We start from the raw sequence: 14,836 nt of genomic DNA on the forward strand, positions 1-14,836 counted from the left end.
GTGGAAACACCTGGGAGCTTTGGAAACTGCGGATGCCTCATGCAACCCCACCCTCTCCTGGGGTTTGGATCTAGTTGGTCTGGAGTAAGAACTAAACATTGGAGTTTAGGGAAAGACTCAATGATTCTTTTTTTATTATTGGTTATTTTATATATTTACATTTCAAATGTTATCTCTCTTCCGGGTTCCCCCTCTGCAAACCCCCTATCCCATCCTCCCACCCCCACCCCCCCCACCACCCCCGTTTTTATGAGGGTGCTTCCCCTTTCACCCACCCACTCCTGCCTCACTGTCCTCACATTTCCCTAAGCTGGGACATCAAGCCTTCACAGGACCAAGGGCCTCTTCTCTCATTGAGGCCAGATAAGGCCATCCTCTGCTACATGCGGCTGGAGCCATGGGTCTCTCTATGTGTATTCCTTGGTTGGTGGTTTAGTCCCTGGGAGCTGGGGAGGGGGGAGGGAGTCTGGTTGGTTGATATTGTTGTTCTTCCTATGGGTTGCAAACCCCTTCAGCTCCTTCAGTCCTTCCTCTAACTCCTCCATTGGACTCAATGATTCCAACTAATGTACAATTTCTGGATTCTCCCATGCATGCCACTGCTCAGTAAACACCTGTTAGGTGCCCACTATTTAGCAGTTAGAGTGCTAAATGTAGGTTATATTTTTGAATGCACGCTACCTACTAAAGTTAAAAAAAAAAAAAAAACCTCACAAACATTAGTATAAGAATCTCCAGTTAACCCCTTAGATCCTAAATGCTAAGGAGTGTGTATAACCTTTTAAACATACTGGATTATCCCACATACTTGCTTCTCTTGGAGATTTTGTGGAAATCTGGTCTGCCCGACCCAAAGAGCCCTCCTAACACTTGACTCCCTGCCACAACAGGCAGGTCCCTATAAAGCTCCTTATCTCGAGTCTGACAGTTAAAATATCAGTCATTCCTCTCTTCCATTGCCACCCTTTGAAGGGCTCTTGCCTACTTAGCGCTTTCAGGGAACATCAAACTGAGACTAAACATTGTTTCCTGAGCCCTCATCTCCGCATCAGCAGCAGCCCAGCCGGCTGGGCAGCCCACTTGGAGAAGCCCCAGCACACTGGAGCTTGAGGGATGGCCGAAAATTGTTTGATGTTTGGGTCTCTTTATCTCAGCTTTTCAACTTGGCTCATTCCGGAGCCCTTACTTGATGACAGATCAAACCGTTATTGGGTGCAAGCTGCCAGCAGCCCCAAGTGGCTGGACAAATGACAGGGCAAGAGACGCCTCTTCCATCAAGAGTGAACTACTCAGGGCTGGAAGGATGCTGCATGTAGGGAGGGTGGGGACCAGAATTGTACCAACTGCACCTGACAGGGAAGTCACCTCTGGACTGCCCCTGGCACTGATTCCAAAGCTTAGATTACTCCCTGGGAAAGGCAGGGTAAGGAATCTAGTCATGTGGGTACCTGCTCCCACTGTCATGTGCTGTGGCCACCTTGTGAGGGGCTGATGTCATCTCATGGGCGGAAGACAGATGTGGATCCCGGGGCACTGGCAGGAGCCCTGCATGGTCAGAGTCATGAAGCACCATTGTCTCAGAACAATGGGAGAGAGGGGGAGGGATGTGAGGGCTATTTTAGTACTGTTGCCATTCAACATATGCTGGTAGAAGAGGAAGACATCAGGCCAAGGGGAGGACAGCAGAGCAGCTGAGGTTAGCAGATGTTTGGGAGCTACATCTAGAGAAGGGGGTAAGACAAGCCCTATCCAAACCTCAGAGGGTCTGGGACCTCCCAGTTCCATCCAGAGAGGGCAGGCTTCACTTTCAGCTAGGACCCCCTGTTCATTCCAAGTGACAGAGCCATGGTAAGTATTAAGTGTTCCATTGGTTTAGCAAGTCATACCCAAGAGCCATGTCTCCTCCCAAGGCAGCTGCTTGCCCTAAGCATCCCAGTCCCGACCGAGGACTGCGGTTTAAAGAACTAGTGAGTCACAGTGAGGAGAGCCCTGGCTTGGCATCCCAATGAGCTATCTAGAAGGCCGTCTCTCTCTGGCTCACAGCGAGGCTGTACGGTGTCTGAGCTGTTCCTCTAGGTCCAGAGTGCTGATCTCTCTGCCCCTGGGCTCATGCCGAGATGTCCATGCACCTCCTTCCTGGAAACCATGTCCTAACGTTGATGGTCACTGTTCGTGCTGGCTAGTTTTTAACGGTCAACTTGCCACCTGAGAATGGAGTCTCAGCGGAGGGATTCCCTTGATCAGATTAGCCTATGGGCATGTCCTTGTTGATTGATGTGGGATGAGCTAGCCCACGGTAGGCACAGCCTTCCCTGGGCAGGCATCCTGAACCATGGAGGCCAGGAGAAAGCTATGTGATAGTGAGCAGGTAATGTGGGTGCGTTCAGCCTTCTGGTCCTCACTGTGGGTGTGATAAGTTCCCACCTTGATCCCCTCAGTGATGGGCTGTAACCTGAAAGTGTGAGCCAGGTAAGCACCTTGCTCCCCTGAGGTGTTCTTGCTTGGGGTGTCTTATCCCAGCAGTAGAAATGTAACTAGAGTACTATCTAGGAAGCAAACACTTCAAGAGACTCCACCTACAACAGGGTGTTCACCTGTAGCCCACCACTGCATAGTCAACAGGAAGAGTTAAATCATGGCTCCTGCTCTACCCCGACCCCTGGTTGTGTCTTTTTTTGGTGGAAGCCTACTCACCTGTGTGACCGGGAGGTACCGGAGAGGTTCTGTCCTCTCTCTCTTCCACCATAGCACTTCTCAGGGGTCTCTATGCCCTCAGGTGGGACATCCAAGATACATGTTCTATCCTGCTTCCTGAAGTCCTCCCTGATGAGCCTGAGTCCCAGCTGCATCCAGCATGCACCTTCCTGCTGGGTAGCAAGCCTCCAGTGGCTTCTCCCCCTTTCCTGGTCTCTTTATTACCTATTGGTGTTTTCTGGGATCACCTCCCATATGTGCTCCTTGCCCCGCCCCCTTTGTACACCCAGAATGGGGACAGATTGGGTGAGTCTGAAGAATGTAAGGATTGATGTGTGCCACAGGGCAGGCAAACCAGCTGCTAAGCGGCTTGCACTGACCACTGCCCCATCCTTCCTCTTCTCTCCCCACACAGTGGCAACATGGAGCGCTCGGAAGCCCTGCATGACAACACTCTCACACTGACAGTGCCCCTGGTGCATGAAGTGGACACGTCCATCACTGGGTAAGTATCCAGGACACAGAGCACCTTGCCATGGAAGTCTACTCAGCTCCTAGTTCACATGCGTCATAGCCAAGAACAAGTGGCCTTGCCACCTCCCTGCCTGCCAGCCTGAGAAAGCAGGAAGAAAGTTTGTCTGTGGTGGCCCTTATCCACCTCCCATCTGTTTTTCCCTTCTGCCAGTCCTAGCTACCCAGGCACATAGCTAGTAGTGCAGGAAGCATGCTGATAACGTTCTCTGATCTTAGTATGTACCTATTCCTGGCTCCCAATGCACACTATCACTCCAGAATGCTGTGTAGCGGCAGGCACTGTGGTTACAGTAGTAAAATACCAGCTAAAAGCTGCAGTGCTGAAGACTGCCACTGAGTGTTCCTCGCACCCCACCTCACAGGAAGGCCGCCCTTCTGTTCAGCTCCATAGTTCCTGCTTGTCATCTTTCTGTCACGTCCTTGAGTACAGCCAGAAAGGGCTCTGTGATGGTCTGGAATGGACACGGAGCCATCACAACAGCAATGGCAATCTATCCAAGTGATGTACACAGCCATCCAGTGCTGCTGGTCTTGTTGTTGTTGGTGGTGGTCTTATTGGAAAGCTATGTCTGCAGGGGTGCAAAGCCACCTGAGACAGCTTTCAGCCAGAGCTTAGAAAACTGAGAATCCGGCCCCTGTCTCCAGCTTCAGCAAACAGATTGTGTGTACCTCTCTGATAGCAGCGAGGCTGGGGAGAGGGGTGGTGGTGCGGAGGGTAGGGGGTGGATGTCACATAGTTGGATTAGATCAAATGGGAACTCAAGGAATTCTTAGCCCAAAGGCAAGCTGAACTCTCTGAAAGTTCAGTTTCTTTGTCTCAGTTTTCAAGGGCTCTGGATCTAAGCCTTGGTCCGGAAGAGAAATATTGCTCCAAGAGGGAGGGGCTGCCCCTGCAGTAGCTGGACTCTGCTGGGAGCCAGCAAAGTGAGCACCCTGGATTCCTCTTTGGCATTCCGTAGCATGGCTCAATAGACATGAGGCGTTGGTGGAATGAATCTGCAAAATGGCATACACTGCCTGTGTCCACAGCTCTGCCTTAAGCCCCATGATTTCTTTATTCATCCTACCTAAGGGATGATACAAAACGCCCAGAACCAGGCCTTGTCCTTAGGGGTTACATAGAAACACCTCCCACACACACTTGATCGTGTTGTCAAGGCCTTAGGAGACCTCAGTGTGAGGCGCTAACTGTCCCCATGAAGCCATCAGTTAAACAAGTGACGGTGCCTCTGATCTTTCCAGGGATGGGAAATGGGGCGACTTTAAATTTATTATCCATAAAATGCCTGTTTCTTCTTAACTTTTATTACACTTATTATGTGTGTTTGTGTGCAAGCATGAATGAGCATGCACAGGGACCATGGTGTATGGAGGTCAGAGGTCAACTTAAGGGAGTCAGCTCTCTCCTTCCAACATGTGGGTCCCAGGGATTGAACTCAGGTCACCAGGCTTTGTGGCAAGCACCTTTACCCCCTCAGCCATCTTGCAAGCCCCTGAAATACCCAATTTCTAATAAGCATGGGAGTCTGACAGATATAAATATGCTTTAAAAATGAATTTGTTATGGTTCTGCTTGCCAAATACATAATTTACTTACATTTATTTCTCAAAAGCTTCTTATCAGCATAATCTACAGAAATGCCTTTCAAATGACAAGCAAAATGTATAAAATGATTTTATAATTAAGGCTTTTTTTTCTTTTAGGGGGGAGTTGTGGGAGAGGTTTAGATTTTTATTTTGTTTTTAGTTTCTGAAGCTTTTGAATTTTAAAACTTTGTTTTAGAAACATAATTGGGAGGATGGCTGGAGAGATGGCTCTGTCAGTAAAGTCCTTGTGAAATAAAAGCGTGAAGAACTGAGTTCTATCCCCAGGGCCCCTGGGTTGGCCATGAGGATCTGCAGATCCCTAGACCTCTTGTTCAGTGGCAGTCCCTGCCTCAGGAACTAAGGTGGAGAGAGGAGACACCGGATGTTGACCTGTGACCTCTACACCTAAGTGTTCACACGTGAGAACCAGCAGCCACCTATAGACAAAGAAATATAACCTCAGTATGCAGTGTTTAGTAGCTTATTAGTATGGCCTAAGGTAAGAAGTTATATGTGTTAGGAAGTCAGGGCAGCTGTGTCTGTTCATGGAAGAGGGAAATGACATCCAGCCAGGAAGAATATCCTGCTGGAGACACAGGGAGGAAGAAAGATATTTGAGTTCGCAGTCCAGCAGTGACCTGGGGGGCCTGGTCTCAGGTAGGATGACAGATTTCACATTTTCCTCTTTCAGAATTGTGTCCCCAACCTCCTTCGTGTACGGCGAGTCTGTGGACGCATCCAACTTCATTCAGCTGGATGACCAAGAGTGTCATTTCCAACCAGTCAATATTACTCTCCAGGTACTGGCTCTGGGGGGCGGAGGCACTCATGAGAGGACCAACTTTGTTTTCAGAGGGAACTGTTCTGGTCCGTTTTTCTGGTATGGGGGTAGAGCAGAGATATTGAGGAGGTGTTAACCACACGCTTGCAGACCTCGGTGTTTGCCAGAATTTAGAACAGCCACATCAAAGAGCAGTGGCTCTCGGCCTTCCTAACACTGTGACCCTTTAATACAGTTCCTCATGCTGTGGTGACCCCAACCATGTGTTGCTACTACATAACTGTAATTTTGCTACTGCTATGAGTCATATGTAAATATCTGATATGCAGGACATCTGACATTCAACTCTGTAGGGGTTGGGACCCGAGGGTTGAAAACCATTGCCAAACAAGAGCTTTATCAGGAAGGCTTATGCTGCCCATGATCCCTGTTAGTATAAGGGATTTAGGAGACCCTCCAGGGCACTGCCACATAAATTTCCTCCAGGATTTTCATGCTGACTTCACCAAAGTTTTCTCACCCTGAGGACCAGCCTTTCAGAAGTACAGTTTTCTGAGAGCAAAACCCTGTGAGCCCGTGCGCCTTGGAAAGTGTGCTGGCTCCTCACTGGGCTAGGGCTGGCTCAGCTTAGGTTCTAAGCATCAGCTCCACAGGTCTGCTGGGTGTGTGCTCTGTAGACATCCAGAAGACCATGGTTGCTTCTCTTGGAGGTTGCAGACTTTTTTCTGAAACATCCAGAAAGTAAGCTTTTGAGACCTTGTGGGCTACACTGTGGCAGCTGTGGCGCTGTGGAGCTGTAGCAAGAAGGTAGCTACAGAGAGAGAGAGATACTGGTCTTTAGCTATGCACCTTCCTTTGCACGTGCCTCTTATAGGCCATGGAATGTTACTCTTTAGGTTTTTCCCCCAGAAATTTAGTGATGTAACTTTCTTAGTTTGCTGGATAAGAGTAGGTACCAGGTCAGATTTGGTCTGTGAGGTCTAGTTTGCCAGCCTTTGCTTTAAAATATGGATTCTAAGGACAGCTTCTCAAAATTGGAGTATGTGGGCATGAAGCCAGAAGGGCCTCAGCGTTGGCTGGTCTGTGTTCTTTAAGGGGCAAGTATAGAGAAATGTGGCCTCATGAGAAAGGATGTACAGGGTGCTCCCAGAACTGGGTGAAGCAAGCCCAGGCCAGGACTGGAAAACACAAGAAATGACTCCTCTTATTTAGTAAAGTCTATATCTCACAGTCCTCGGTTCTGCCTCCCAAAGTGTTCCCTAGCCTGCCCATTCTCCTCCATGGAGACAATGGTCTTCCTATGTGATATTCACTATGGGAGCCAAATAACAATGATCTTCCTTGCCCGTGTTTCCTCCTATGTGAATATAAGAGATCACAGATGCTGGTGTGGTGAGGGTGCAGGGGATGGGGCTGAAGCTGATGTGGTGAGGGTACAGAGGATGTGGCTGAAGCATTTTGGGACTCACAGAAGCTGGTCTTCCTCCATTCTGAATATCCTCTGGCCAGAAGAGCTCTGAACCTGTGATGGATAACACATGTTTACAGCCTAGAGAGGATGGGTCCTTGACTTGCTAAGCCCAGCTGTCACTCCCACCCTTGATTTACAGAGGAGACTGGGAAGAGTTCAGTGACACTGTGGGGTGACAGCTGTGGTCACGCCTCCACGCTGAGGTGCCTCAGGCACCTCACAGGGCCCGCTCGTTGTTTCCCTTTAGGTCTCTCGGTTGGATAGGAAACAAACACCAGGTAGATTTATTTTGTTTTTGTGATTTATATCTTTTCTTCTCTTGAAATACAAGGATGCAGACAAGAGAATTATTTAGAAAGGTTCAAATGACCCAGACAGTGTCATAAAAAAAATAAATAAATAAATAAAGAGGGGGCAAGAGGAATGCTTGCTATATAAAATACCAGATTTATAACAGATACTAAATATTAGTGCCTGCTCAGAGGATAGACGGAAAATGGATGGGTGGATAGATGATGGGTGGGTGGGTGGATGGATAGATGGTTGGGTGGATAGAGAGATGGATGGATGATAAATGGATGGATAGATCAATAAACGGGTGGTTGTATTCTGAGAGAATGTAGCTTATTCTTCCAGTTGGTTTTCTGAAGATATTTTTAAAGGGAACTTAAAGTTTGGTGTCTAAGAACATAGCTTATTTCACATGTGACCCAAAGCAAAGAACCCAGCTGTCAGTGTCCCTGGGGAATTCATGGTTGGCATCATCCTTAGATAAAACACCGAGGGAGCTTCAGCCATCAGTTCAAGTTTGAGGCAGTAGGCTGGGTCTGAGAGTTGCTAGTGAGCGTCAGATTAGGAGAGCCGCTACACACACACACACACACACACACACACACACACACACACACACATGTTAGCAAAGGCTATGTTTCCTGAAACCGTATTGACTGACTCACTTCTTTTCTGGTGAGAACAGTTGTCCAGCTGGAAGGTCACAGAGGTTGGTAATGACCAGGGGCGAGGCTGGTGTGGTGTGGGGAGAGGGAAGGAATATGGAGAAATCTCTTGAGCATCTCCTTGACCAGCACTGTCATTCATGAAGCAGAAACAAGACTTCCCCAAGAAGAGGTCCTTCTGCGTCTCCCATTAGTAGGTCTGCCATTCAGTAAGATACATGTGAGCTAAAAGACTCCATTGCAGATGGGAAGAGACAGAAATTCTAGTCTAGGCTGGCTTTCTATGCCAGCCCTTGTGAGCAGTTTTCCCAGAGGAGACACAGAAGGTTGTTGACTGTTAATAGTAATTGGTTTGATTTGGATTCATTTAGTTTGATTTGTTCCATCAGGAGTCAAAATGCTCCCCCCACCTGGAGAACTATAAGGAAATACATTACAGATGTCACGCACACGCCTTCGCACAGATGCAGATGTTAGGATGTTATAGGGCAGGCTGTTGTTACTTCAGTTTGTTGAGTTTGTTTCTGTAGTTCACTCTGTAGCCCTGTCTAGCCTAGAACTCAAAGACATCCATCTGCCTTGACCCCAGGAGCCATGTGACACACCTGGATGCTTTATTGTTTCTCTGAGGCCAGCTCTCACTGTGTGACCATGGTAGCCTAGAACCAGCAACTCTCCTGTTTGTGCCTCCTATATTCTGGGAAGGTAATGTTAAAGGTGAATCTGATCTTACAAGCTGCCTCTAAGAAGTAAGAGCAGGCGGCAGGAGCCATTCTCCTGTCCACCCATCCATGCCTTCAGTGGGATTCCCAGGCGTGGGATTTGCGTGTCGGGCCTCTGCAGTTCTGAGCTTTGAGTTTTTCTTGAAATGAGTTGTTTTCCGTGGTGGCTGGATATATTTCTTTTTCTTGTCTGAGGGCTGTTGTTGTAAATTATGACCTTTGAAATCAAGAGTTGGCAACAGTCTCTCCTCCAGTATTATCTTTTTTTTTTTTTAATCTTTCACTGAAGTTAACCTAATGTGAAAAAGAACTAAAGGCCTAGCTTTCTAGGGAAAAGCTGGCTACAACTAGAGCTCACACCTGCAGTTGTGTGTGAATGCACCGTTCGGGTGGTTTTGATTGTTGTTGGCTCTGGCGCCCTAGCCTCAGCTTCAGAGATATGTTGAATCCCTGAATTTTGTTTCTCAGCCCCAGGCTTCCAGGCAGGGTTCGATCCCTCCTCTCTCCCAGGACTCCCATTCTGATGATCTTTTTTAACTGACAAATTAAAATTCCAGCTTAGCATGGTCGAGCGTGCCTGCAGTCCTAGCTTTTGGGAGTCAGGCAAAAAGATCAGGAATCCAAGGTCAGCGTGGCCCATAGAGTGGGTTCCCAGGCAGCCCGAGTGCCCAGAGAGAGAGATCCTTTCTCAAAACAGAACTGAAGGAAACAAGTCTGTAAGCTTCACTCACCCTTTTTCATTAAGGAAAAGAAATATTTAATGACACACCTCTCACACCTTGTCTGTATAAAGTGTGCAGGTCACTTTAGAGTGTTTGTAGGACTTAGAATTCCATCACCTCAAAAAAAAGAACCCACAGTTCTCAGTTAGTGGCGATATAGACATACCTTGAAAATAGTTGAAATTGGTACAGGATTGGCTCCAGACTCCTTCATTAAAGCAAACAGACCAACAAAGCAAGTCGTAAGGGGTTTTTTTAAAAACCGGTATTTATTCTGTATGGTAGCACTTAAGTGTGTAACATAGTTTCTAGAAAAACAAGACTCGTGCTTTAATTAAGTGGACTGCATTGGTCAGCTGAGCCTTGTTTTAACATTGTTGCCAGGAGAAGATGTTGCCCCAGTGAGGATGCATGCCGGCCAGCCTGGCTGTTAGCTGTGAAGGCTGCTGAATCCTGGTCCAAAGTTCTGAGGATAACAGGGACAGTTAGCTCGACAGCTGACTCTTGCCCTCATGACGAGTTTTTGAGAGGATAGAATGCTACTTGACATTCTACCTACAGGAGAAACACTTACAAAATTGAAGTCTGTCTTCTGGTATCTTCCAGGGCCTTGCTATCCAAGTTTCAGACATGTTCTAATTCCCCCAGAGTCAGTTTAACAGCTTCACCGTATCTTAGCCAGTGCATCCCATCTCAAGAAAACCCTTCTTTTAATGCCTAAGAGACAACTCCCCATCCATTAAAGTTTTGTTTTAATATGGCAGAAGTTTGTTCTTATCTCCAGGCTTCATTTCTAGACTGTCCCGCCAACCCCCTCAGCTATGTAGTGAGCTCCTGCCTGGAAGTCTCAGACTCTGCAAAGTCATCCATAACAGTTGGCATCAAGGGCTAAGAGCACTGACTGCTCTTCCAGAGGTCCTGAGTTCAATTTCCAACAACCACAAAGTGGCTCATAACCATCTGTAATGGGATCTGATACCCTCTTCTGCTGTGTCTGAAGACAGCTGCAGTGTACTCACATACATAAAAAAATAAATAAATATTAAAAAAAAAGAGTTGGCATCAACCCCATTCAGACGCCCATCACACTGATGTCTGACTTGCCACCATTGATCATAACTGTTCTCAATGGCAAACACTTTCTTGGCTTTCAGTGTACTTTCCCTGTGGTTAGTTTAATCTAGGCACAATCAAGTCTTAGTGAGTAATCGTTGGCCATTGGATGTGTCTGTAGAGAATTATCTTCATTTTAAGTGACTTGGAGAGGCCTGCCCACTCTGGGTGGTACCATTCCCTTGGTAGAGGGTCCTGGATTGTATGAGTAGAGAAAAGGAGCTACTAGCTTGTATGCGTTGGTGCATCACCCTCTGTTCTTGCCTATAGATGTTCTAATGACTAGCTGCTTGCAAATTCCTGTATCTTTAACTTTTATAAGACAATTTGCTTTAACTTGGAATGTGAACTAAAACAACCACCACCTCCCTTGATGTGTTTCTCTAAAGATAGTTTATTGAAGCAACAGGGACAGGAACAAAGACCCATCAAAGGAATCAGGCTTTGACAGCTATAGCCTTGTGAAATATAATTCTGAAACAGTAAGACTTGAATGTCAAAATCAGTCCTCCATCCACGGGCTGCAGACAGAGTGCTGTGCGCATGCGTGCAAACATGGGTCTCCTGATACACTTCACAGTGCATCCCTGTTCACAGTCTGTTTGCTTAGTTATTCATGTGTTCATCAGAGTAGCACTTTTAATTTCCTTAGAGAATGTTTCCTCTCCATTCGCAATTTAATTGAATGGTGCGAGAGACATGCCCACTGGAGCTCTTAGGTGTCCAGGTAAATGTAAGAGAGCAATAATCTTGGAAGGAATCTTCTCTTGGGAATAGATCACAACAGTGAGTAAAACATGCAGGAAAACGGGTCAGGAGAAATTGCAGGTCAATCTTGGTTACTCTGTTGCAGCACATGGGCTAGCCCAGTCTTGGTTACTCTGTTGCAGCACATGGGCTAGCCCAGTCTTGGTTACTCTGTTGCAGCACATGGGCTAGCTCAGTCTTGGTTACTCTCTTACAGCACATGGGCTAGCTCAGTCTTGGTTACTCTGTTGCAGCACATGGGCTAGCTCAGTCTTAGTTACTCTCTTACAGCACATGAGCTCCAGCCCCACTTGTGGATCATTACAATGATTTTAGAATAATCTAAAATATTTTATCCCACCCCAGGCAGCCAATAATGTTCTGTTCCTATAAGTTACCCATTCTCCAAATGCCTCCTCTTAATCTATTTCTGTTCTGAGTTTGATTGGCAATCTTTGCTCTGTCACCTCATCCCTCTGGCTCTCTTTGTGGCTTCTTTCTTTCCCTTTCTTGCTTGGCTTTGAGATGACGTAGAGAAGAAAAGTGGGGTGGGGAGGAGTGTAAAGTTTTACCCTGATCTGATACAGAACTCAAGAAGAGCTATTCAGATGTCATCAAACTGCCATCAGAATGACCTAGAGAACACATGTGACAGCCCTTTGTAGGGATCAGAAAAGTTCATTTTGGGACCAGCGCCTCTGTCACTGAAGGTCATCATTATCCCAAACAATGTGCAAAGAATAAGTTTGGACCAGGCCACTGGGTCTCAAAGGTGACTCCTGGGTCCAATGTATCCTGGGAAATGTCGATGTACCACCCCCACCCATCCCACCTGTTTCGGAAACCCTGGCCCTACCCACACCACCCTCCTGTATTTAATTGTGCCCCCTAGATTGTTCTGATTTTATTCTAGAGTGCTGAGAACCCCTGAACTTCATTTTGATATCTGGGTTCCCACCAACTATCATCAATGAATGAATTTCTAGGTATGTAAAGTTAAGTACAATTTTTAGCAAGAAGAGGATATGAAGATGTTTAGTTTTGTTGGACCTCCATTATTTAGTGTTTCATTTCAAAGTCAGATCTGAGTGATGTAGCTCTATTCCAATTCAAAGCATATCTAGATAAAATAAAATCATATCCACACCATCACACTTCTGTGTATGGCTCAGTGACTCTTAAGGAATATGATGTATCACATGACCTTAAGGTCTTGTATGTCACTGACACTTGTCACATGCTTTATTCCACAGGTCTACAACATGGGTCCCAGCACTCTTCCTGGGTCATCTGTCAGCATCTCCTTCCCCAGCCGACTGTCACCTGGTGGCGCAGAGATGTTTCAGGTCCAGGACATGGTGGTGAGTCCTCCGTTTGTGTCCTATGTTGGTTCCAGCTTTGAGGTGCCTGTTTGAAATTTGTATCCACTTACCCTGGAATCTTCTCAGGAGGTTCAGGAAGTCAAGGTGTTTTCACACTTAGGAGACATACCAGGGGAACCCTGAAGAAAGACATTCGTCTCTATGTTGAGGCAATTTGGTTGATGCCACAAGACCTTGGAAGGGATGAGGAGGGATGGTTGTAAATTCATCCCCCAGGGTGGCTTGTGGTCCCTCTGGAAACTCCCAAAGACTATCTATAGTCTGTGAGTGTGTGTGTGCATTTCCTTGAGAAGAGCCTCAACATATGTAAAGATTCTCAAAGGAAACTGATACCCAGGGATTAAAGATCAATGAGGTAAGACATGCCTGATGAGGCTGAAACCCAAGTTCATGTGCAGAATATGAGGCCACCTGATCCTGTGTCACCTGTCACTGACTTTGTCTGAAGGGACACTTTATAAGCCATGTATGGTCATTGCTACATACCTGCTTGAAAGTGTACTCCGTACCTCCAAGGATTTTCTCCCATCGACTTTCATTCTTATCTTCCCAACTGCTAACGGGCTGCTAACAGGCCTGCCTTATTCTACACTTCTTCCCTGGGGCTCAGCAAGACCCAGGGACCAAAATCCATCCTGTGCTGATGACAGCACCAGTTTCTCTCCAGCCCAGACCCCTTCCGGGAATTTTGAGATCTATCAATCAACTGCATCAGTGTCTAACAGACTTAAACTCTAGTGTCACCCCTCTGGTCAGCTTGTTGTTGATGTTGTTGTTGTTGTTTACAACACAATCCCGTTGCTGGGGTAGATTATAAAGAAAGTAGGTGTATCCTGGCTTATGGTACTGACCACATCTAGGGGATATGTCTCATATAGTGAAGACCTTCATGTCAACAGTATCCCAAGGTGGTACAGATCACCATGTGACAGAAAGTTTGTGCATGTATCTTTGTGTGTGTGTGTAAGCATGTGTGTGTGTTTCTGTATGTATGTATGTGTCTGTGTGTGGACATATCTATGTGTCGGTGTGTGTCTTGTGTGTCCATGTTTGTGTGTGCATGTGTCTGTATGCATGAGTGTATGCATGTGCATGTGTGTGTGTGTTGTGTGCATGTGTGTCTGTGTGTGTGTGTGTGTGTGTGTGTGTGTGTGTGTGTGTGTGTATGTGTGTGTATGTTTCACTAGGCTCTGTTTCTCCCTTTATGTAGACACCAGCAATTGATCACAGGACCTACACCCTGGTGACTTTGCTTAATCCCAGTCACCACCAAAGGTTCCCTCTTTAAGCATTGTATACTAAGCACTGCCATATTAAAGATGGGAGATTAGCTGCCCATGTGAGCATTAGAGAACAAACCACACCCACGCCATAGCACCTTTGGCCCATTTCTCTACCTCAACAAGCAGCCAGTCTGTCCTTCAGCCCAGGGCAAGGCTGTACATCATCCAAAATTCCTCTTCTCATTCACTTCACATGCAGCATACAAGCAAACCTAACACGTGCCCTTCGTGAAAACCCCACTGTTAGCACTGTTTGTGACTTTGCTTCCAGAGCCCTAGTCTAAATGCTGCCATCTGTCACTCAGGTTGTGGTAAGTGGCACCCTCCCTGGGGTCCCTGCTTTTGCCCTTACAGCCCATCCTTGGTTGGGTCTTGACACACTTCCGTGTAAAACCTGCCCATGACTCTCTTTCCCCCATAAAGTTCTTAGCAGCTTTGCTGTCTCCTGTCACAGCCTCCTCCTGCTCAGCCTCCTCCTTCCTACCTCCTCTTCCCCAGCCTCTTCTTCCCCAGCCTCCTTGCTGTTTGCAGATGCTGTTCTACCTCTAGCACTCAGCCTTCCTCTCCTTCCCACAGGACTGCTCTCTCCCCAGATGTCCATGTAGCTGCTTCCTTCAGGTTCTATCAGTGATCCCCTTCTTCAGCCTCTGTCTTAACACTCCTCACCCCTCTTGCCTGCTCACATGTCATGTTGTCACCAAGCTGACACCCTACATCTATATTCTTATTAGGTCACTTAAGCTGCCTCCTGTCTGATCCCTCTAATATAAGGATAGGAATCTCTCTCTCTCTCTCTCTCTCTCTCTCTCTCTCTCTCTCTCTCTCTCTCTGTGTGTGTGTGTGT

The 14,836-nt window shown here is 47.0% G+C and overlaps 1 protein-coding gene across 2 annotated transcripts in view; it reads left to right on the forward strand.

The window, feature by feature from the left end:
* Itga9 (integrin subunit alpha 9) overlaps window positions 1–14,836 on the forward strand; it is a 296,995-nt gene that overhangs the window by 231,608 nt on the left and 50,551 nt on the right. For both annotated transcript variants that reach the window (XM_021172021.3, XM_085828171.1), the window contains exons 21-23: window positions 3,110–3,199; window positions 5,507–5,615; window positions 12,581–12,688. In XM_021172021.3, the coding sequence (XP_021027680.1) occupies window positions 3,110–3,199; window positions 5,507–5,615; window positions 12,581–12,688 (307 nt within the window). The remainder of the gene's footprint in view (window positions 1–3,109; window positions 3,200–5,506; window positions 5,616–12,580; window positions 12,689–14,836) is intronic.

This window comes from Mus caroli, unplaced genomic scaffold (assembly GCF_978045245.1).
Source record: "Mus caroli unplaced genomic scaffold, Mus_caroli_1 scaffold_11, whole genome shotgun sequence".
Lineage (NCBI taxonomy): Eukaryota > Metazoa > Chordata > Mammalia > Rodentia > Muridae > Mus > Mus caroli.